Source organism: Rhinopithecus bieti, unplaced genomic scaffold (genome assembly GCF_001698545.2).
Source record: "Rhinopithecus bieti isolate Rb0 unplaced genomic scaffold, ASM169854v2 scaffold_12928, whole genome shotgun sequence".
NCBI classification, from domain to species: Eukaryota; Metazoa; Chordata; class Mammalia; order Primates; family Cercopithecidae; genus Rhinopithecus; species Rhinopithecus bieti.
Window position 1 is genome coordinate 211,126 of NW_016807614.1, and position 21,027 is coordinate 232,152.

Below are 21,027 nucleotides of genomic sequence, written 5' to 3' on the forward strand. Positions count from 1 at the left end.
AACTAGCCGGGCAAGGTGGCGGGCGCCTGTAGTCCCAGCTACTCGGGAGGCTGAGGCAGGAGAATGGCGTAAACCCGGGAGGCGGAGCTTGCAGTGAGCTGAGATCGGCCACTGCACTCCAGCCCGGGCGACAGAGCGAGACTCCGTCTCAACAAAAAAACAAACAAACAAAAAAAAAAATTTGCTGGGCATGTGGCATGTACTTGTGGTCCCAGCTACTTGGGATGTTGAGATGGGAGGATTGCTTGAACACGGGTAGTGGAGGTTGCAGTGAGCCGAGACTGTGCCAGTGTACTGTAGCTAGTGACAGAATGAGACTCCGTCTCAAAAAGAAAAAAAAAAGTTGCCCGGACATGGTGGCTCACGCCTGTAATCCCAACACTTTGGGATTTTTTTTACTCAGGCCCATCCATCCAGGGTGGGCAGATCACTTGAGATCAGGAGTTCGAGACCAGCCTGGCCAACATGGAGAAACCCAGTCTCTACTAAAAATACAAAAATTAGCTGCGCATGTTGGTGGGTGCCTGTAATCACAGCTACTCAGGAGGCTGAGGAAGGAGAATTGCTTGAACCCAGGAGGTGGAGGTTGCAGTGAGCCGAGATTGCACCACTGTACTCCAGCCTGGGCGATAGAACGAGACTCAGTCTCAAAAATAGAAAATAAATAAAATAAAATTATTGACTGAATTAAATTGATAAGCAGAGGAATCTCTGAACTAAATCTTGAAGAATGTCAAGTATAGTAACTTCATGGAGCTCACTGTATAAAGACATTGGGATGCAAGATAATTTTGGAAACTGCAAAGAGGTGCTTTTGAAGTAACCGAAAACAAATAGTCTACTTGGCTGAATCCCTTTCTCCCCACTCTTTTAAGTGAGAACAAAATTTGCCATCTTGTGCAATGTTTTGTTTTGCCTGTTTTTCCCCCTCTTGAGCAGGACTGGCACGAGACATAAAATACCAAATTCTTTTCATTAGCTGCACCTACTTTTATTTATACACAACTAATTGCTTAACTCACTGGATCACAAAATTTTCTCTTTTACATTATGATTCTCAGGTAAAAGCTAGCTCATGTTGCCAAGCTGCATTTCTAGTATTAAACTGCCAAGGAATTGAAGTACCCATTTTTATTATATGTGAGCACAAATGAATATGTACTTGTGTCAGTGTTCAGGGTTTCACTTGAGCACCCATTTCCTTCCGACTCATTTAACCAGTAAAATTAACTTTAATTTCTACATATATGTAAGGATGATTGTTGTTTTAAATGCTAATTTTTTTTTTTTTTTTTTGAGACAGTCCTGCTCTATTGCCTAGGCTGGAGTGCAGTGGTGTGATCTCAGCTTACTGCAACCTCTGTCCACTGCAACCTCTGCCTCCCAGGTTCAAGCAGTTATCGTGCCTCAGCTTCCTGAGTAGCTGGGACTACAGGCGCCTGCCCCTACACCTGGCTAATTTTCGTATTTTTAGCAGAGATGGGGTTTCACTATGTTGGCCAGGCTGGTCTCAAACTCCTGACCCCAAGTGATCCACTCACCGCAGTCTCCCAAAGTGCTGGGATTACAGGTGTGAGCCACCATACCCGTTCATGTTAATTTAAGAATGAACTCTTGATTATTTTTTATTTTGGAAGATCTGCAATAGTAGACTGGAAGCTCCTTAAAGAGACAAACTGTCTTCTTCCCTTTTGTGATGTGTTGTCAAAGGACTGGGTGATTTTTTTAGATTGGGAGGTCTGAGGGACCTCTTAGGAGGCAATAATAAACTGATTTGAATGACAAAAAAGAGCCAGGCCTGGGGAGAGTGGGAGAAAAGAATATGCCAGGTGGAAGGAAGAGCAACTGCTCTCAGGTGGAATGACCTTGGCAAGTTCAAGGAACAGGAAGAATATGAGTGTACAGAAGCAGAGTGGGAGGGAGAATGGTGGGAAGTCAGATCTGAAAGAGAGGCTGTAGCTAGATCTAGCAGTATTTTGTAAACCAGTCTCACATCCACAGATATATGTGGATTTTATATCAAATGTCATTAAAATAAAGTCACTTAAATACATAGTTGACGTGCTTATCATTTGTGTTTCTTTGGTGCTTAGAGACTTCAGGTTTGCTTTTACTCAGTTCTTGAAGCCGTTATACTTGTATTTGTCATTCTGTTTTCAGATATGATAAGTGATTGTTACTGCAGTATATATATTGTCTAGAGAACTCTACTTTTGATATCTAAATTGATAATGTCTTTTCTTTGTTAATTTTCAATAGACCGGCATCCGAATATTCTAGCCCTGGCAGACCTCTTAGCTGCTTTGTTGATGAGAACACTCCAATTAGTGGAACAAATGGTGCAACATGTGGACAGTCTTCAGATCCCAGGCTGGCAGAGAGGAGAGTCAGGTCACAACGACATAGAAATTACATGAGCAGGACACATTTACATACTCCTCCAGACTTACCAGAAGGCTATGGTATGACAACTAGCAAAGGAAAAATAAAATGTGGTTTACTGATTTCAGCTTGCTGGGGAAGTCAGAAAATATATTTTGAAAAAGTTATTAGTCTGGCCTTAGGGATTCTGCATGAAAATAAATATAAAACCTCCCAACTTTGAAAAGTCTTTGAAGTGGTAGTGAAGTGGTAGATGACTACCCAGCCAACAGTTTGACCTTGCACTCGTCATTCAGCCTAAGCATTTGTGCTCTTTTATCATGAAGTGAGATGACTAGTTTATAACAAAGGTAGTGTGAGAAGCATACGAGATGAAGTGAGACTATTTTGTAAATAGGCACTGAATAGAAAGGTAAGATGGTATTGTTACTGATAACAGTAATCTGAAGTTCAACCTACGATGTAATTTTTTAGACGTATATTTAGAAATAATTTCAAAGAAATTATAGACATATATTTAGAAATAATTAGAAATAATTTCATATTTCTGATCATATATTTGTATTGTCTGTAATTTTGGATTATCTGAGTGGATTGTTGTAAATGATTGAGTCACTTCTATGTTTGTATAAAATGATTACAATCTTATATAAAATCCTAGATTATAAAATTTCATGTGGAAGATAACATGAGTCTTCTCCTAATAGAATACAGAAGTTTCTAAATTAATACCATCTTGTGAATACTTGTATATAGTCTGAACTTGACTTCCTCTCCTTGCTTGCCAAAAGCTCACCAAGGTGACTTACATCCTTGCCCTCTTAACAGACTGTAGATAAACCACTTTGGATTGATGTTGACACCTAATGACCAACATTGCGAATTGCCACACCTAAGTTTTATTTTACTCAAGAATATTTTTAAAAACTCTTCTGCAAATGCGTGATTCTCATTTTAATTTTAAATGTATTTTAGCTCTTTAATTTGAAAAAATTTGTCCATTAACTGTGCTATGACTCAGAGGTTAACTTTTAGCACAATCATTAAATTATAGGCTTGAGAGACCTAGGACCTAGGTTCATATCCTGGCGTTGCCATGTAACACTGAACACATCATTTAACCTCTTTAAGCCTCAGTTTTATCCTCTATAGGGGAAAATAACAGCACCAACCATCTAAGTTTGTTGCAAGAAATCAATGATATCTAATCTCATGTGAAACACTGGCACAGTGTCTGGCACAGTAAATTTTAACTGTGATTATCAATGTTCAGACCTGAGAAGAAATTCTCTCCTGCCATTTCTCTTGGAGATTATAAGGCAAGCTGTTTAGAGTGGGAGTGGTTGTACTTTTACAATATTTCTGTGATTTGAATTTTAAAATTGTACAACCACAACATAAAATAAAATAGATACCAAGGCTGAAATTATTATAGCTGTCCTCTATAATAATATGATTTTGTTTATAATTTGTGAAAGTTTATTGACTTTATACGTTTATAAACAAATTAGATTTATACTAACAAATATTAGTAATAGTTTTATTGTTTTATGTATTGAAGTTTCTCATTAGATTTTATTTAAAGAAAAGTGGTTCTGTTGTTTTAAAAAAAAAAAGAACAAAACAAAACCCACCATAAAGAAACGCTTTTATAGGTTGTTCTCTTCACCCTGGCCTTTCCTCTGTCTTTCCAAGGGCTTTGAGTTCATTTTGTCCGTGACTTTTTTCTCCCCAGTGTGCATGCTTGCTTTTCTAATTTGGCTATTTTCCATCTCTATCTGTTTATGACATAGAATGTCTTCCCAGTATCTCATCTGTTTTGCTTCTCTTTGAGCTCAAATGTAATCTTGAGAATACACCTTTGTCTAGCAAAGAAAAAACATAAGTTTTGGTATAAAATCAGGCATAATAAGCATTATCAACCTCCAGACTCTGAAAATTTCCGTAAGTTCCTCCTCAGATCTTCCCAATGTTGGCCAGCCTCTTTCTCAGAGCCTTTTATACCTCATTTAAAATCTTTTAATTATTAGTATTGTGACAATCTTGATTTGTTTTCCATTGCAACATATTTAGTATTTGAGCCACGTTGTAAGTTTAGTTTGCTTTTAGATAGCTGACCCGTGGCCCTCATCATTTGTAAAAGTGTTTCCAAGAGACAGAACAAATGATTTGTAAAGCCTTTTTTTGATAATAAATAAAATAGATGGGTAATTTGGAGATTTTTCCTTATTAGTGTATCATCTTAGTGTATATAACTGTCTTTGATCCGGACATTCTGAATGTTTTTGTTATCAGTATTTCTTAATTTTACAGAACAGAGGACAACGCAACAAGGCCAGGTGTATTTCTTACATACACAGACTGGCGTGAGCACGTGGCATGATCCAAGAGTGCCCAGGTAAGTACGTATTTTAAGTACTCTTTAGACTATCAAAGAGCCATTTCATCTAGGATTTCTTTGATTTTTAAGAAATTTTTAACTTTTAAAAATAGTTTGTGTAAAAGTTTGACTCTTCTGATACTTATTGCAGTTTCGACATTTAGCAGAAAGTCTGGCCAACTTCTCTGCAATCCCACCTCAGTTCTCCCTCCCTCACCAGTTCCTAGCCATCCTCCCCTGCTTCCCCTTAAAAAAAGTGGAATAGGCCAGGTGTGGTGGCTCACACCCGTAATCCCAGCACTTTGGGAGGCCGAGGTAGGCAAATCACGAGGTCAAGAAATCGAAACCATCCTGGCCAACATGGTGAAACCCCATCTCTACTAAAACTACAAAAATTAGGTGGGCATGGTGGCGCGTGCCTATAGTCCCAGCTACTCAGGTGGCTGAGGCAGGAGAATTGCTTGAACCCAGGGAGGTGGAGGTTGCAGCTAGCTGAGATCATGTCACGGCTCTCCAGCCTGGTCACAGAGCGAGACTCCGTCTCAAAAAAAAAAAAAAAAAAAAAAGTGGAATAAAAACATGGATCTTTTAGGAGTTTGAAACTTGTCCTAGGGCACCAAGCAGAGCAGAGTGGCTCTCACCTGTATTCCCAACACTTCAGGAGGCTGAGGCATAAGGATCACTTGAGCCCCAGGAGTTTGAGACCAGTCCTAGCAACATACACCCGGTCTCTACCAAAAATTAAAAATCAGCCATATGTGGTGGAGCACATCTGTGGTCCCAGTTGCTTGGGAGGCTGAGGCAAGAGGATTGCTTGAGCCGTGGAGGTTGAAGTGACAGTGAGCCTTGGTCGCACTATAGTACTCCAGCCTGGGCGACAGAGCAAGACCCCATTTCAAAAAAAGAGAGAGAAAATTTGTGTAGTCCCAGCTGCTTGTGAAGCTAAGGTGGGAGGCGGAGGTTGCAGTGAGCCGAGATCACACCACTGCAGTCTAGTCTGGGTGACAGAGAGAGAGCTGTCTCAAAAAAAAGAAAACAAACAAACAAAAAAAACAGATAGAAAAAGAAAATTTACCTGGGGAGAAACAGAACACATACCCTTTAAAAAAGCGTAGTAGGTTGATACTCTTAATATGGTTCAGCTTAAAAAAAAAAAAACCTTTAAAAAAATTTAACCTCATAAATGTATTCAGTGTTCCTTTATGTGTTCCTTATTAAAATTTCATTTTTAGAAAACAACATAATTTAATTAATTAATGTTTTTGAGATGGAGTCTCATTCTGTTGCCCAGGCTGGAGTGCAGTGGTGCAATGTTGGCTCACTGCAACCTCCGCCTCCCGGGTTCAGGTGATTCTCCTGCCTCAGCCTCCTGAGTAGCTGGGATTACAGATACCTGCCACCACACCCAGCTAATTTTTGTATTTTTAGTAGAGATGGGGTTTTGCCATGTTGTCCAGGCTTGTCATGAACACCTGACCTCAGGTGATACTCTTGCTTCGACCTATCAAAGTGCTGGGATTATAGGCATGAGCCACTGTGCCTGGCCCTAATTTAATTTAAATATCCAGACTTTTGTATTTCAGCTGCAGATACTGCATTTACTAATCAAAATGTCAATTACTTTTAACTTCAAAAAGATGAAATGACACACAAGTGAATTTAGTGATTTACCATAATTTTTGGAACATTGTTTTCTTCCTCCCTCCCTTCTTCCCTCCCTTTTTTTGAGACAGGATCTGGCTCTGCTATCCAGGCTGGAGAGCAGTAGTGCAGTCCTGGCTCACTGCAACCTCTGCCTCCTGGGTTCAAGCCATCCTCCCACGTCAGCCTCTTGAGTAACTGGGACTAAAGGCATGCGCCACAATACTCCACTAATTTTTGTATTTTTATTAGAGATGGGGTTACGCCATGTTGCCCAGGCTAGTCTTGAACTCCTGAGCTCAAGCAATCTGCACACCTTGGCCTCCCAGAGTGCTGGGATTACAGGCATAAGCCACCATGCTTGGCCCTATTTTGAGTTGTTTTTTAATGAATAGATGCAAAGTACCAAGTAGTCCAGTTGAAACTGGGAAAAAAGCTTGAATTCTAAATTAAATTCGAAATCAACTCTGTATGTTGCACATACAAAGGATTTGTAGGTTGTGGTTATTTTATGTTAAGCACAACAGCCCCCCTCCTCCAAAACAAAACAAACCTCCCAAAACAACCCACAGAGGGTTATTTTTTTTCTGCCTAAAGCTTATACTCAGGACTCTATTGTGTATTTGAATCAAAAACAGATGTGACTAGCTTGTCTTGGGTTGCTTTGATGCTCTCTATTTATAAATAAAACTACAATTATGAAAATGTCTTACTTTGTGTTATAGAGCTCAGAATCCTTTGAGGGTGGCAACCAAGGGAATGTGCTATTATTCATTACTTTATCAAGGTTGCCATTTCCATGTCTTGACAATATAAGCTGTTAGTTTTTAAAAAGTAATGGGGGCTGAGCACGGTGGCTCACACCTGTAATCCCAGCACTTTGGGAGGCTGAGGCGGGAGGATCACTTGAGGTCAGGAGTTCAAGACCAGCCTGGCCAACATGGTGAAAACCCGTCTCTACTAAAAATACAAAATTAGACAGGCATGGTGGCATGTGCCTGTAATCCCAGCTACTCAGGAGGCTGAGGCAGAAGAATCGCTTGAACCTGGGAGGTGGAGGTTGTGGTGAGCCGAGATCGTATGATGGCACTCCAGCCTGGGCAACAGAGCAAGACTCCATATCTAAATAAATAAAAAGTAGTGGGGAGGAAATTTTACTTTTTTTTTTTAAGCTTACAAAAAACAAAATCCAAGGGCCTAACTTTTCAAAATCAGTTTTATTATATAAATTATGAAAAGCTTTTGGATTCGGTTTATCTAGTTGAAGGTCAATAATAAGCTTTTCTTTAAAATAATTAGAAATTATTTGTAGGAAATGTATACAATAAAAATAATCTTTTCTTTTCTTTTTTTTTTTTTTGTATATTTAGTAGAGATGGGGTTTCACTCTGTTAGCCAGGATGGTCTCGATCTCCTGACCTCATGATCCACCCGCCTCAGCCTCCCAAAGTGCTGGGATTACAGGTGTGAGCCACTGCCCCTGGCCCATCATGTTTTTTTTAACTAAATGATTTACAATAGTGAGAAAGTTGACCTTGAGTTATATGTTGAAAGAATAGTATGTAATCTGGCAACAGAAATTGAAATTGAGACATTTCAGCACCACTGTTTGGTAATAGGCTCTTATTTCAGAGGAAACATGTCAGTTTTTTATTAATGAGTAAAGGATTTCTGTGAAGCTTTAAGAATATCTCATGTTGAGTATCGACATGTATTTTGAATGATGATTTTATGAAATAACACTTGGGATTATTTTCTTATTTTGTATCCCCAAATTGCCTTAAAACTTGTATCTTTTGTTTTGGAGGATCCTTTAGCAAATACGCCTTTTGTATGGAGGATCTTTTATGAAAGTATACTATAAATATTTAGATTCTATTAGAATATCACTCTTCAAAGATACTTATAAAATTGCAAAGTCAGACTCTTTAAAACAAACTTTATTTAAAGATATCCAGGATACCTAGTTTTATCTAAGAAATCTCATTTCATCATGTTTTGCATTTCTCTTTAAAACAGTGACTAATGCCTTGTTATTTGTTATATTGCATACTGACTGACTGTAGTCCTGAAATACAGATCTGTATTACTTTGTATGACTGTGTAACATTCCATTTGTCTTTAACCAGCTCCCAATGAGACATAAAGATTATTTCTAGTTTTTTGCTCGTTTAATCAGTGCTTTAGCGCTCTCCCATGTATGACTGTAGATTTGTAAAATTCTAAATAAAATGACATGAAATGAAATTCTGCATTATATCAGTAGAATTGTTCATTTTTTAATTTTAATTGTTTTTTTTTTTAACATTTAAGTTCAGGGGTACATGTGCAGGTTTGTTATAGGTAAACTTGTGTCATGGGAGTTTGTTGTACAGATGATTTTGTCACCCACATACTAAGCCTAGTACCCATTAGTTATTTTTGCTGATCCTCTCCCTTCTCCCACCTTCCACCCTCTGGTAGGCCGCAGTACCTGTTGTTCCTCTCTATGTGTCCGTGTGTTCTCCTCATTTAGCTCCTACTTATAAGTGAGAACATGCAGTATTTGGTTTTCTATTCCTGCTTTACTTTGCTAAGGATAATGGCCTCCAGCTCCTGTTTTTCATTTCTAAACTATTAAAAAATCTATCTGGGACCGGCACAGTGGCTCACGCCTATAATCCCAGCACTTTGGGAGGCTGAATTTGGGAGGCTGAACTCCCTCTTTGAGTTCTCAGCTTGGGGAGGAAGCTTCAGGTTTCCTATCCCAGTCTTGCTGCTGGCCTGCCCCTCTGCCTACCTGCCACTCAGGTACCAGCTTCACTCAGTCCCCCAAACTCCTCCCCCCCCCTTTTTTTTAATTTGAGGAGGATTCTTGGAACTTTCCCTAGCCTCTTTTGAGACTAGCAGTGTTTCAAATAGTGTTTTTTCCTACACTTTAGCTGTTCTGTAGCAGGAGTCTCTTGGAGCACCTATAGTAGAAGTCAGAATCATTGCTTTGGCAAACCTAGGTCCCTGTGTGCCCATCGTTGGTTTCACCCTAAGGAGAGGTCATCTCAGGAAAAACATTTTTCTAGTTTAACTTTTAAAATGTGATTTTGATGAAATTTGTCATTACTTACAATTATCTGTTACAATTTCAATTTACATTAAACATGCTGCTTTTTTCTTCTTCTTTTTTTAATAATAAAAAGACCGCAGGAACCGTTTTGCTGTCTAGATGCTTGAGTTTTCTTGGTCACTTTCAGAGTATGTCATTTCTTCGGTATTTACAGATGGCTCTGGTAGCCTACAGTATTCATTTAAGGCTGGAAATGACCTGAGCATATCCTACATTGTTACATGCAATCTCAGTTATGTCACCAAAAGCAGTGACTTTTCTCTTTTGGTGGATGACAAACAGCAATTTCAAAACTTTGGAAGCTTCACTGAAAGATTTTTTTCTAACAGTGTAGAGGATAAGAATTTGCATTACTATTGCCAGTTTACTATAGAGAATACAGCTCTGGAACAGCCAAATGGAAGCAATGCTTAGGGCACAGTATGGGGGGAGGGCAAGGAGCTACCATGCCCTCTCTGGTCAGACCACCACCCCGGTACCTCAGTGTGTTCACCAACCTGGAAGCTCCTTAACTCATTCTTTAAGATGCTATAAATCCTTGTCTATATATATACTAGTATTCTAAGAATGTGTAATATAATAACAATAGTCTTTGGTCCATTAAAAATCTTAGCTTTTCTTGTTGCAGTGGTAACCCTTAGAGCACTCTTGGTAATGTATCTTAAACAGGTTCTTCATTGACTACAGATTTTAGAATTGCAGTTTATTCTTTAAAAATATGCTGTGATTTTTTCAGGACCATAATTTCAGTAACATTTCCAGTTTTGCTTTGTTGGAGAGTTTAAAATTAATCATGGGATGGACATTTTATGCAAATTTTATGGTATAGTAAAGAAATGAAGGGAAATTTTAGAAAGCATTTAATTCTTGATATCATTGACACTTGTAAAATTATTTCCTGTCAAAAACGTATTGAAATACAGTTTATGTTGGCAAATATTGTGATTGATTTTATATTAGTTTAAATCTGTATTACATTAAAGCCTAGGAACTTACTAAAAAATGTAGGCTATGTGATAAGTTTTTCTGAGCCATTTATGGATTGGGCTTTGAAGATGCGAATTTGTTAAACCATTGGGAATTAAAGATTCCAGCTGAACATCTCAAGTTTCTGAAACAATACATTTTCTCAGACTTTGTGGAATTGGTCTGTGTCATTTACACTTGCTTGGTTGAGGAGGGCCAGCAATGAGGTATTTTTTATTTTATATTTGTTTTTGCAGGGATCTTAGCAACATCAATTGTGAAGAGCTTGGTCCATTGCCTCCTGGATGGGAGATCCGTAATACGGCAACAGGCAGAGTTTATTTTGTTGACCATAACAACAGAACAACACAATTTACAGATCCTCGGCTCTCTGCTAACTTGCATTTAGTTTTAAAGTAAGTTTTTGAAACAATACATGTTAAAATGGGAAGATCAAACAAATAGATGCTTTTAATAATAAATGTGAGGCTGGGTGCAGTAGCTCATGCCTTTAATCCCAGTGCTTTGGGAGTCCAAGGCAGCAGGATCACTTGAGGCCAGGGGTTTGAGACTAGCCTGGTCAACATAGTGAGACCTCATCTCTATAAAAAAAAAAGTTTTTTAAATTAAAAAATTAGCTGGATGTGGTGGTACATGCCTGCAGTCCTAGCTACTTGGGAAACTGAGGCAGGAGACTCTCCTGAGCCCAGGAGTTTGAGGCTGCAGTGAACTATGATCACACTACTACAACTCCAGCCTGGGTGACAGATGGAGACCCTGTCTCTTTAAAAAAAAAAAAAAAAAAAGCCGGGCGTGGTGGCTCACGCCTGTAATCCCAGCACTTTGGGAGGCCGAGGCGGGCGGATCACAAGGTCAGGAGATCGAGACCACGGTGAAACCCCGTCTCTACTAAAATGCAAAAAATTAGCCGGGCGCTGTGGCGGGCGCCTGTAGTCCCAGCTACTCAGGAGGCTGAGGCAGGAGAATGGCGTGAACCCAGGAGGCGGAGCTTGCAGTGAGCCGAGATCGCACCACTGCACTCCAGCCCCGGGGGACAGAGCGAGACTCCATCTCAAAAAAAAAAAAAGAACATCTTCTTTCATCAGTTATAATTTACTTTTGTTGAGCAAAATTTATGTAAGAGTGTGACAAGGATATGAGTATTTTAAACCTACTATGCTTTTAAGTAGGAACCTGTCTTGGAATGTTAGGAAAAGGGTTATCAGAGGTGCTCAAGGTGGTCTTTTACAGAGGCAGTATCTTGACAGCAGAAGTAGGGGTTGAACAGGCTAATTTTGTGTTGCCATTGTAAAACAAAATTATTAATAATTTATATTAATGGCTAACACTTCAGTAGCACTTATTGTGTGCCAAGCATTGTTTTTTATACTTTACATATGTTAGTAAGGCCAGGCATGTCGATCATGTTGTAATCCCAGCACTTTGGGAGGCTGAGGTTGGAGGGTCACTTGAGCCTAGGAGTTTAAGACCAACCTGGGCAACATAGTGAGTCCTCTTCTTTCAAAAGAAAATTTAAAAATTAGCTGGTCATGATGGTGTGCACCTGTGGTCCCAGCTCCTCAGGACACCTAGGTGGGAGGATCTCATGGCTGCAGTGAGCTGTGATTGCGCCACTCATTCCAGCTTGGGCAAGAGTGAGACTCTGTCTTTAAAAAGCAAACAAACAAACAAAAAAACTCCACAAATTAGTAATTTCATCCTCAGAAAAACTCCGTGAGGTAGCTACTGCCGTTTTTACAGATGAGGAAACTGAGGCATAGAGGTTACATGACTACATACGTTGCCAGTGGTGAAGTCTGAGGTCAAACCCAGATGCTCTGGCTTCAGCTGCCTGTGAGGCACTCTCGTGAACATTGTGTGTGTATTTGCATCCTTTGCTTTTCTTTTCTCTCTAGCTGCCTCATTTCTTCTAATTCTGTTTATTAGCATTGCCTTCTGAAGAATGGGGGCAAGAGGAGGAAAAGAGAGAAAAGGAAACTTCATTACTAAGCAAAGTAGCAAAGTGTCTTTTTTAACATTTCTGGCAAAAACACAGAGTGGTATAGCAACAAGGATTTTAGGCTAAGAATACTTCATTTTAGCTTCTCTAAATGAATGGTGACATTTGTTACCTGCTTGGTCTTTCTCATTCACCTTTTGTAAAGTTCTTATTATATATGTTAAAATGTTAAAAACACAACAAAATAATAATATTCTTTAAAATGACTTCTGAAAATGTCCTTGTTTCGTTAATTTTTGGAGTTAGGTTAATAAAGCAAAACATTTAAATGAGAACTGGCTACCAATTTTTTTAGGATAATAGGAGAAAACATTTAAAATGTGTATCTTTGGTTCCTCCTTTGAAATATGTATAATTATCCTGGCAGTCTCATTATGTCAGTAGATCTTACCTTATTGTAGATAGAAGATTCTAAAACCTTGCTTACAAATGAAGGTCTCAGGTATTTGAAAGCCCTAATGTAAAAGTATCTGAAGAAATAGAGAAGTATGGACTGTTTTTATGCATTAGGATCTATATAGCCTAGAGAGCAAAATAAGTGTCATCTGCAGTCTACCCTTTGAGTAACACTGCTCTAGGGTGCTTGCCTGGTGGTGGAATTGCTATGTCATAGAATATTTCTGTCTTCAACTTAATATATAAAGGCAACTTTTCTAAAGTGGCTATGCCAGTTTAGTCTTTTACCAGCAATATATGAGTTCCTGTTGCTGCAGAAGCTTGCCGGTACTTGCTGTTGTTGGACTTCGAAATTTTTGCCGTTCTGATGTTTAATGGTTTCCCATTGTAACTTTAACTTGAATTTGCCTAATTGCTGATGAGGTTGAGCACCTTTTTATAGGTTTATTGACTATTTGGATTTCCTGTTTTTATGAAGGTCCTCTTCACAGTTTTTTGCCATTGTCTGTTGAGCTTGAACAGTTTTTCTTTGGCCTGTTGACCAGCTGCATCAACTCTTGTGAATTTGGATCTTTTTGCCCATTTTTCTAATGTAATCTTTATCTTTTAAAATTTGAACTATAAGTAAATGTTTTTGATACATTTATAGTTTTGTCTTTTACAATGAAGTCATTAATCCATGTGGACTTTACTTTTGTGTATGGAATTTTTTTTTTTCTTTTTTTTGAGATGGAGTTTCCCTGTGGTCGCCCAGGCTGGGGTGCGATGGCACAGTCTCAACTCACTGCACCCTCCACGTCCTGAGTTCAAGCAATTCTTCTGCCTCAGCCTCCCAAGTAGCTGGGATTACAGGCACCCACCACCATGCCTGGCTAATTTTTGTATTTTTAGTAGAGACGAGGTTTCACTGTGTTAGCCAGGCTGGTCTCCAACTCTTGACCTTAAGTGATCCTCCTGCCTCGGCCTCCCAAAGTGCTGGGATTACAGGTGTGAGCCACCGTGCCCGACCTAGGTTTTTTTAAAGGGCATATAGGGACAACAAATTGGATTTTGGGGAGATGATAAGGAATAAAAGATGTTGGAGCACTCTACAGAGGGCTTTTGTTCTACTTTTGTATCATAATTGTTTGTTACCTTTCTGCTTTCCCTACTGGACTTTGAATTCCTTAAGAAGACCCGTATCCCCATTTATTTTTGCTGCTTTAGTATGTAACATACCCAAAGTACTTGACAAATATACAATGATAATGAAGAGCCAGTATGGCTCTCTCAGAGGCCCAGGAAAGCTCCAAGAGATGGTTGTGCTTTATTTACCTCCGGCCTCCAGGATCATCCCTTTAGGTCAAGCTTGTCCAACCCACGGCTGGGTCCAGGACGGCTTTCAATGCGGCCCAACACAAACTGGTAAACCTTCTTAAAAACCATTATGTGGGCTAGGTGTGGTGGCTCAACGCCTGTAATCCCAGCACTTTGGTAGGCTGAGGCAGGCGGATTGCCTGAGGTCAGGAGATCGAGACCAGCCTGGCCAACATGGTGAAACTGCGTCTCTACTAAAAATACAAAAATTAGGCCAGGCGCAGTGACCCACGCCTGTAATCCCAGCACTTTGGGAGTCTGAGGCGGGTGGATCACAAGGTCAGGAGATCAAGACCACCCTGGCTAACACAGTGAAACCCCGTCTCTACTAAAAATACAAAAAATTAGCCGGGCGTAGTGGCATTGCGCCTATAGTCCCAGCTACTCGGGAGGCTGAGGCAGGAGAATCGCTTGAACCAGGGAGGTGGAGGTTGCAGTGAGCCGAGACTGTGCCACCGTACTCCAGCTTGGCAACAGAGCAAAACTCCATCTCAAAAAAAAACCGGACATGGTGGTGGGCGCCTGTAATCCCAGCTAGTTGGGACCCAGGAGGCTGAGGCAGGAGAACTGCTTGAACCTGGGAGGTGGAGGTTGCAGTGAGCCAAGATCACGCCACTGCATTCCAGCCTGGGTGATAGAGCCAGACCTTGTTTCAAAAACAAAACATTATGAGATTTTTTTAAACAGCTCATTAGCTATTGTTAGTGTATTTTATGTGTGGCCTGAGACAGTTCTCCTTCCAGTGTGGCCCAGGGAAGCCAAAAGATTGGACGCCTCTGCTTTAGGTAATAGATGTTTGCCTTGATGTTGCCGGTAGAACATTTCAGTAGAACAGTTACAGATCTTCTATCTTTTTGCTGAATAGTTAGTTGTAATAAATAACTGAATAAAAAATAATGTTCTGAAGGAAGAACTACAGGTGGGATGATTAGAAATGTCTGTTGCCTCTTGTATTTGTTGGAGTAAATGACAGGAAGTAACTTGAAGAACATTTGACTCGTTTTCTTATAATTGTTAGTTTTGCAATTTTGTTGATTAGTTTCCATTAATATGGCCAGTATTTGCATTACCTGGAAGTTTTATGCATATTCTTAATAGAAAGTTTTCATTTGAACATTTTTGTATTTAAGTATTAATTTGTTCCTCTCTTCAGTATCTTTGATTGCAAGTTATTATGCTATGAAAAAGCTTAAGGCTGGGCATGGTGGCTCACACTGGTAATCCCAGCACTTTGGGAGGCCGAGGCGGGTAGATCACTTGAGGCCAGGAGTTGGAGATCTGCCTGGCCAACGTGACAAAATCCTGTCTCTACAAAAAGTTAATCAGGCGTGGTGGTGTATGCCCGTAATCCCAGCTACTCGGGAAGCTGAGGCATGAGAATTCCTTGAACCTGTGAGGTGGAGAGTATAGTGAGCTGAGATTGTGCCACTGTACTCCAGCCTGGGCGACAGAGTCTCTGTCCGGAAAAAAAAAAAAACTCTCCGTTGGCCGGGCATGGTGGTTCACACCTGTAATCCCAGCACTTTGGGAGGCCAAGGTGGGCGGATCACAAGGTCAGGAGTTCGATACCAGCCTGGCCAATATGGCGAAACCCTGTCTCTACTAAAAATACAAAAATTAGCCTGGCGTGGTGGTGGGCACCTGCAGTCCCAACTACTCGGGAGGCTGAGGCAGGAGAATTGCTTGAACCTGGGAGGCGGAGGTTGCAGTGAGCCGAGATCACACCACTGCACTCCAGCCTGGGCGGCAGAGTGAGACTCCGTCTCAAAACAAAAACAAAAACAAAAAACAAACTAGAAAACTTAAGCATTTCTACATCGGTTTTGTTTTTTTGTTTTTTTTTCTTTTTCCTTCTTCAAGGACAGGATTTCACAACTTCAGCTACTAGTTCAGTAAAGTCTCTAACCTGATAGATCCTCCCTGGGATTTATATTTCTGTTACATTAGATAAAACATATACAAGTTATTTTCAGCATTAAAGTTGCCATCATAAATTAACTTTAAAGTGATAAATTAGTTTTTATTCAGCTATGTAATGTAGTACATAATTTATATGTGAAACAATTTATTTAGACATATAAGAAACAATTTTAACCTTAAATTGTAGTTTTAAAGAGATTCATAAGGTGCTAATTTTAAATTATAACTTAATTTATTAATCTTTACATGTGAGGATATGTTAGATAGAACATTTTTTCTATTGTTTTATTTCTATTTTCAACATTTTAAATTTTGGGGTTTTCTTTAAATGAGTGTTAACGGAGTTTTGAATCTATGTCTTTGAGCCATCAAATATATTATTACCTCATTTGGTAGATCTATTATGGTTTTTATTGTTCTCTCTCGGAAATTTTTTTGGCAAAAATGTCATTAGAATATAGATTATTGTTATTAGGCTAATTCTGAAGTGAAGAAATTAGTTTAACCCTTATTTTGGATTTTAGGGTGCTATGATGTTTGGATTATATTGTCATGGAACCTAAAATATTTTTAGATGACTGTTTTTAGCTAGTTTTTTTTTTTTTTTTTTTTTTTTTTTTTTTGTTTTTTTTTTTACTGTTTCAGCATTTAGGAAATGAGAAAGGCAGTACTGCATTATAATCAGGAGGAACTGGGCACAGTTGCTCACGGCTGTAATCCTAGTGCTTTGGGAGGCTAGGTAGGAGGATCCTTTGAGCCCAAGAGTTGGAGGTTACAGTGAGCTATGATCGTGACACTGCACTTCACTTCATCCTAGGCAACAGATTGAGACCCTGCTTATCTGAGCCAGATAAAAATGTCGTGGGACAAATCGTGTTTTAGAGAGGAACGTGGTATATAAGCTGAGAAGAATTGAGAATTAATATTTTGGGAGGAAGCAACAAAAGAAGTTACCTCTTTGAAGTGTATCCTGGTCCTATTGTATATAAATGTACATTTTTAGGATATCTGGTTTGACTTAAAGCCTTTCTTATACAGACGCATTAATCTTCCTTAGCCCTTTTTTTTTTTTTTTTTTTTAACAAATCCCTCCTGCAATATTACTGCCATTATTCTCTTCCAGGAGGGTCATTTTACATGTTCTGAAGATTGCATAGTTTCTGTGAAACCTCAGTATCTAATCTGTCAGTGACAGGATACAGTGTTGTTAAACTATTGCAAAACATTGTCATTGGAGTTTAATAAATAACTTTGCCAAGGAAGCATATTCTTATTAGAAAGCATTTTAGTCCATCTTTTTTTTTTTTTTTTTTTCATTTCCTTTGCTTGAAAAGCATGTTCTTCTAACTCAGTAACTACCTTAATAGTAGCTATAGTAACTGACATTTGTTTTGCACTACCATGCTCTGAGTGCCCACGTCATCTGCATTGCAATCCTGGGCTACTTCCTTCTCACCAGTGAGAAAAATGGAGCGTCAAGCAGTTATAAAACTTGTCCAGAGGTGCATAAAAGGTGCTGGAGCTGGGATTTGAACCACCCAGTCTGACTATGGAGGGTTTTTTTTTCCCTTCCTGTTTTGATTCCTGTAACACTAATTACTTATTTCCCTTCCTTTGACTGGCATGGCATGAAGATATTCTGCCCTATACCCTTAAAGGAAGCTTTTCTTTTAAAGAAAAGATGGCTTATGGGCAAGGGGATTACAATTTGAGTCTTTTCCCTGCTTATCAGATTTACTTGATTTCAAGAAAATCATTTGCTTGTTTGATAAAGTCTTTAGACATTGGCAGAGGCCCAAAAGGATAGCAGACCAGCACCCCCACTGTTTCCTGGCCTGTACTGTCACATCAGCCCTTACAGAACTGTCCCTTGCACCCTAGTACACCTGAAGAGACAGGCTGTTTTATTGAGTAGTTAAATTTTTTTTTCCCTGAGTGCATCAGGAACAATAGTTCCAGGCTAGCTGCTCTTATCCCAAAAGGATTTTCTTCTGTGTCAGTTTTATCCTTCAGCTCTAAGCCACCTTTCCATTTGTATGGCTTAGTCTTTCACAGGAGGCTTTGTGAAGAGGCTTGATGTCCACTGGATTTTTGAAAACCAGCCTCATTGAAATATATTCACATATAATAAACTGAATATTTAAAGTGTGCAGTTTGAGTTTTGACATACACCATGAAACCATGACCACAGTGAAGATAGTGAACATATTCACCACCCCCAAAAGTTTTCTCTTGCCCTTTTGTGATTCCTTTTTCTGTCCTTCCCTGTGGGACTTCCACCTGTGTTAGTTTCCCAGGGCTGCTGTAACAAAATACCATGAACTGGGTGGCTTAAAACGACAGAAATTCGTTCTCTTACAATTCTGGAGGCAGAACTACAGGGTAAGGGGCTGACTCTGTAGTAAGTGGTAATGAGTTCCTTCCAGAGGCTTTGAGAGAGAATCTGTTCCATGCCTCTCTCCTAACTTCCAGTGGTTTCTGGAAACCTTGGTGTTACTTGGCTTATAGACAAATTGCTCCAATCTTTGTTTTCTGTCTTCCCATAGTCTTCTTTCCCCGTATGTATGTATCCTAATTTCCCTCTTCTTATATAAAGACATCAGTTTTTGGATTTAAGGCCATCCTAATCCAGTATGATCTTACCTTACCTTGATTATATCTGCAGAGACCTTATTTCCAAATAAGGTCAAATCCACAGGTTGACCAGATGTTGAGACTTCAGCATGTCTTTTTGGGGGACACACAGCTCAACCCATAACACCCTATCTCCAGCCAACTACTGACCTGCTTTCTGTCAGTGTATTAGTTTGCATTTTCTAGATAAATGGAATTGTGCAGTATGATTTATTTTACTCACACAATCTTGAGATTCATCGCTGTCATTGCATATATAGTTCATTTCTTTTTATTGGTGGTGGTATTCCATTGTATGGGCATTCCACAGTTTATTCATTTGTCTACTGATGGACATTTGGGTTGTTTTCCAGTGTTTCACTTTGACAGATAAAAGTATTATGAACATGTATGTGCAAGTCTTTGTGTGGACATATGCTCTCATTTCTCTTGGTTAAATAAATAACCTAGGAGTAGAATGGCTTCTTTGGTGGAATCTTTTGCCATGTCCCCAGCCCTCCCAAATCGAGCAGCTCAGATTTTTGTTGAGTTTTGAGGTTCTTTAGATATTTACATATCAGATACATGCTTCCAAAGGTCTTCTCCTAGTCTGTGACTTGACTAGTCTTTTAGTTTTCCTAAACAGTGTCTTTTGAAGAGCAGCAATTTTCTTTAAGCCAGGGTGGTATTGTGTGCCTGTAGTTCTGGCTACCAGGAGGCTGAGACAGGAGGATCACTTGAGCCAGGAGTTCAGGGCCAGCCTGGGCAATATAGCAAGACCCTGCCTCTTTAAAAAAAAAATTAAAAATGGATGTTCTGTTTATCCATTTGTTCTTTCATGGATTGTGCTTTCGGTGGTATATCTAAGAAATCATTAATGTATGTCATAACAAATTTTCTTCTGTGTTTAGAAGTTTTATGGCTTTAGATTTTACATTGATGTCTGCAATCCATTTTGAGTTACTTTTTGTATCTGATGTGAAATATACCCAAGTTCATTTTAAAAAACAAGATTATACAGTTTATGGAATGCATTTATGTACATAATCTATTTTGCTTTTGTGTGTATATTTTAAAAATCTTTATTATAGTATTTGTAACAGTAGGTAATATTGACTTGGCATTTTTAACAAAGCTGTGTTTTCTCTGTATGGTCATATGTTTTAGGCATAAGATTTGGCCTGGTGTATAAAAAAGAAGGGATCCCTGCCAAGTTGCCATTCAGACTCCTGTTTGGCTCTTCCAGAAAGACAGCTTCTAGATAACAAGCAGTGTTTGGCACATGCCTGAGTTTTAAAGTGGGTGATGGTTAACTCTGTAGGGGAAAATGGAAGCTATATTAGAAAAATTTGTCCTCAGAAGCTATATAAAGCTTTATGGATAAAATTCCATTATCCAATTCTATCAGTTTATGTGGACTATGAGAAATAAACTTTGTAGCTGGTTTATTGCTGCCAAAAAATGTCAAGCCAAGTATATGTTCTACTAAGGCTTGGAAAATGATATAGCTGGACTTGCTTTATAATATGATGCTATTTTAAATCTATAATTGCAATTTTTAAAATTTGAAATACTTTAATAATAACATCTATGTTTACTTCTAGTCGGCAGAACCAGTTGAAAGACCAACAGCAACAGCAAGTGGTATCGTTATGTCCTGATGACACAGAATGCCTGACAGTCCCAAGGTACAAGCGAGACCTGGTTCAGAAACTAAAAATTTTGCGGCAAGAACTTTCCCAGCAACAGCCTCAGGCAGGTCACTGCCGCATCGAGGTTTCCAGGGAAGAGATTTTTGAGGTAAATTTACAGCCTTATTTTATTTTATTATTTTTTTTCCAGAAACCCATTGTTTGCTAATACAAACCTTATTTTAAATTAGAGAGAAATTGTCCAGGCGCAGTGGCTCACGCCTGTAATCCCAGCACTTTGGGAGGCCGAGATGGGTGGATCACCTGAGGTCGCGAGTTCCAGACCAGCCTGACATGGAGAAACCCCATCTCTACTAAAAATACAAAATTAGCTGGGCATGGTAGCACATGTCTATAATCCCAGCTACTCAGGAGGCTGAGGCAGGAGAACTGCTTGGACCTGGGAGGCAGAGGTTGTGGTGAGCCAAGATTGTACCATTGTACTCCATCCTGGGCAATGAGAATGAAACTCCGTCTCAAAAAAAAAAAAGAAAAAAAAATAGAAATTAAATTTATTTTATGCTCATTTCCAAGAATACCGAGAGTACCCTCCCCCTCCCCG

At 39.2% G+C, this 21,027-nt stretch overlaps 1 protein-coding gene across 1 annotated transcript in view; it reads left to right on the top strand.

The window, feature by feature from the left end:
* Positions 1–2,259: 2,259 nt before the first annotated feature.
* SMURF2 (SMAD specific E3 ubiquitin protein ligase 2) overlaps positions 2,260–21,027 on the top strand; it is a 39,644-nt gene continuing 20,876 nt past the window's right edge. The window contains exons 1-4 of the mRNA XM_017882833.1: positions 2,260–2,462; positions 4,696–4,780; positions 10,727–10,885; positions 20,379–20,574. Of these exons, the coding sequence (XP_017738322.1) occupies positions 2,414–2,462; positions 4,696–4,780; positions 10,727–10,885; positions 20,379–20,574 (489 nt within the window). The 5' untranslated portion in view covers positions 2,260–2,413. The remainder of the gene's footprint in view (positions 2,463–4,695; positions 4,781–10,726; positions 10,886–20,378; positions 20,575–21,027) is intronic.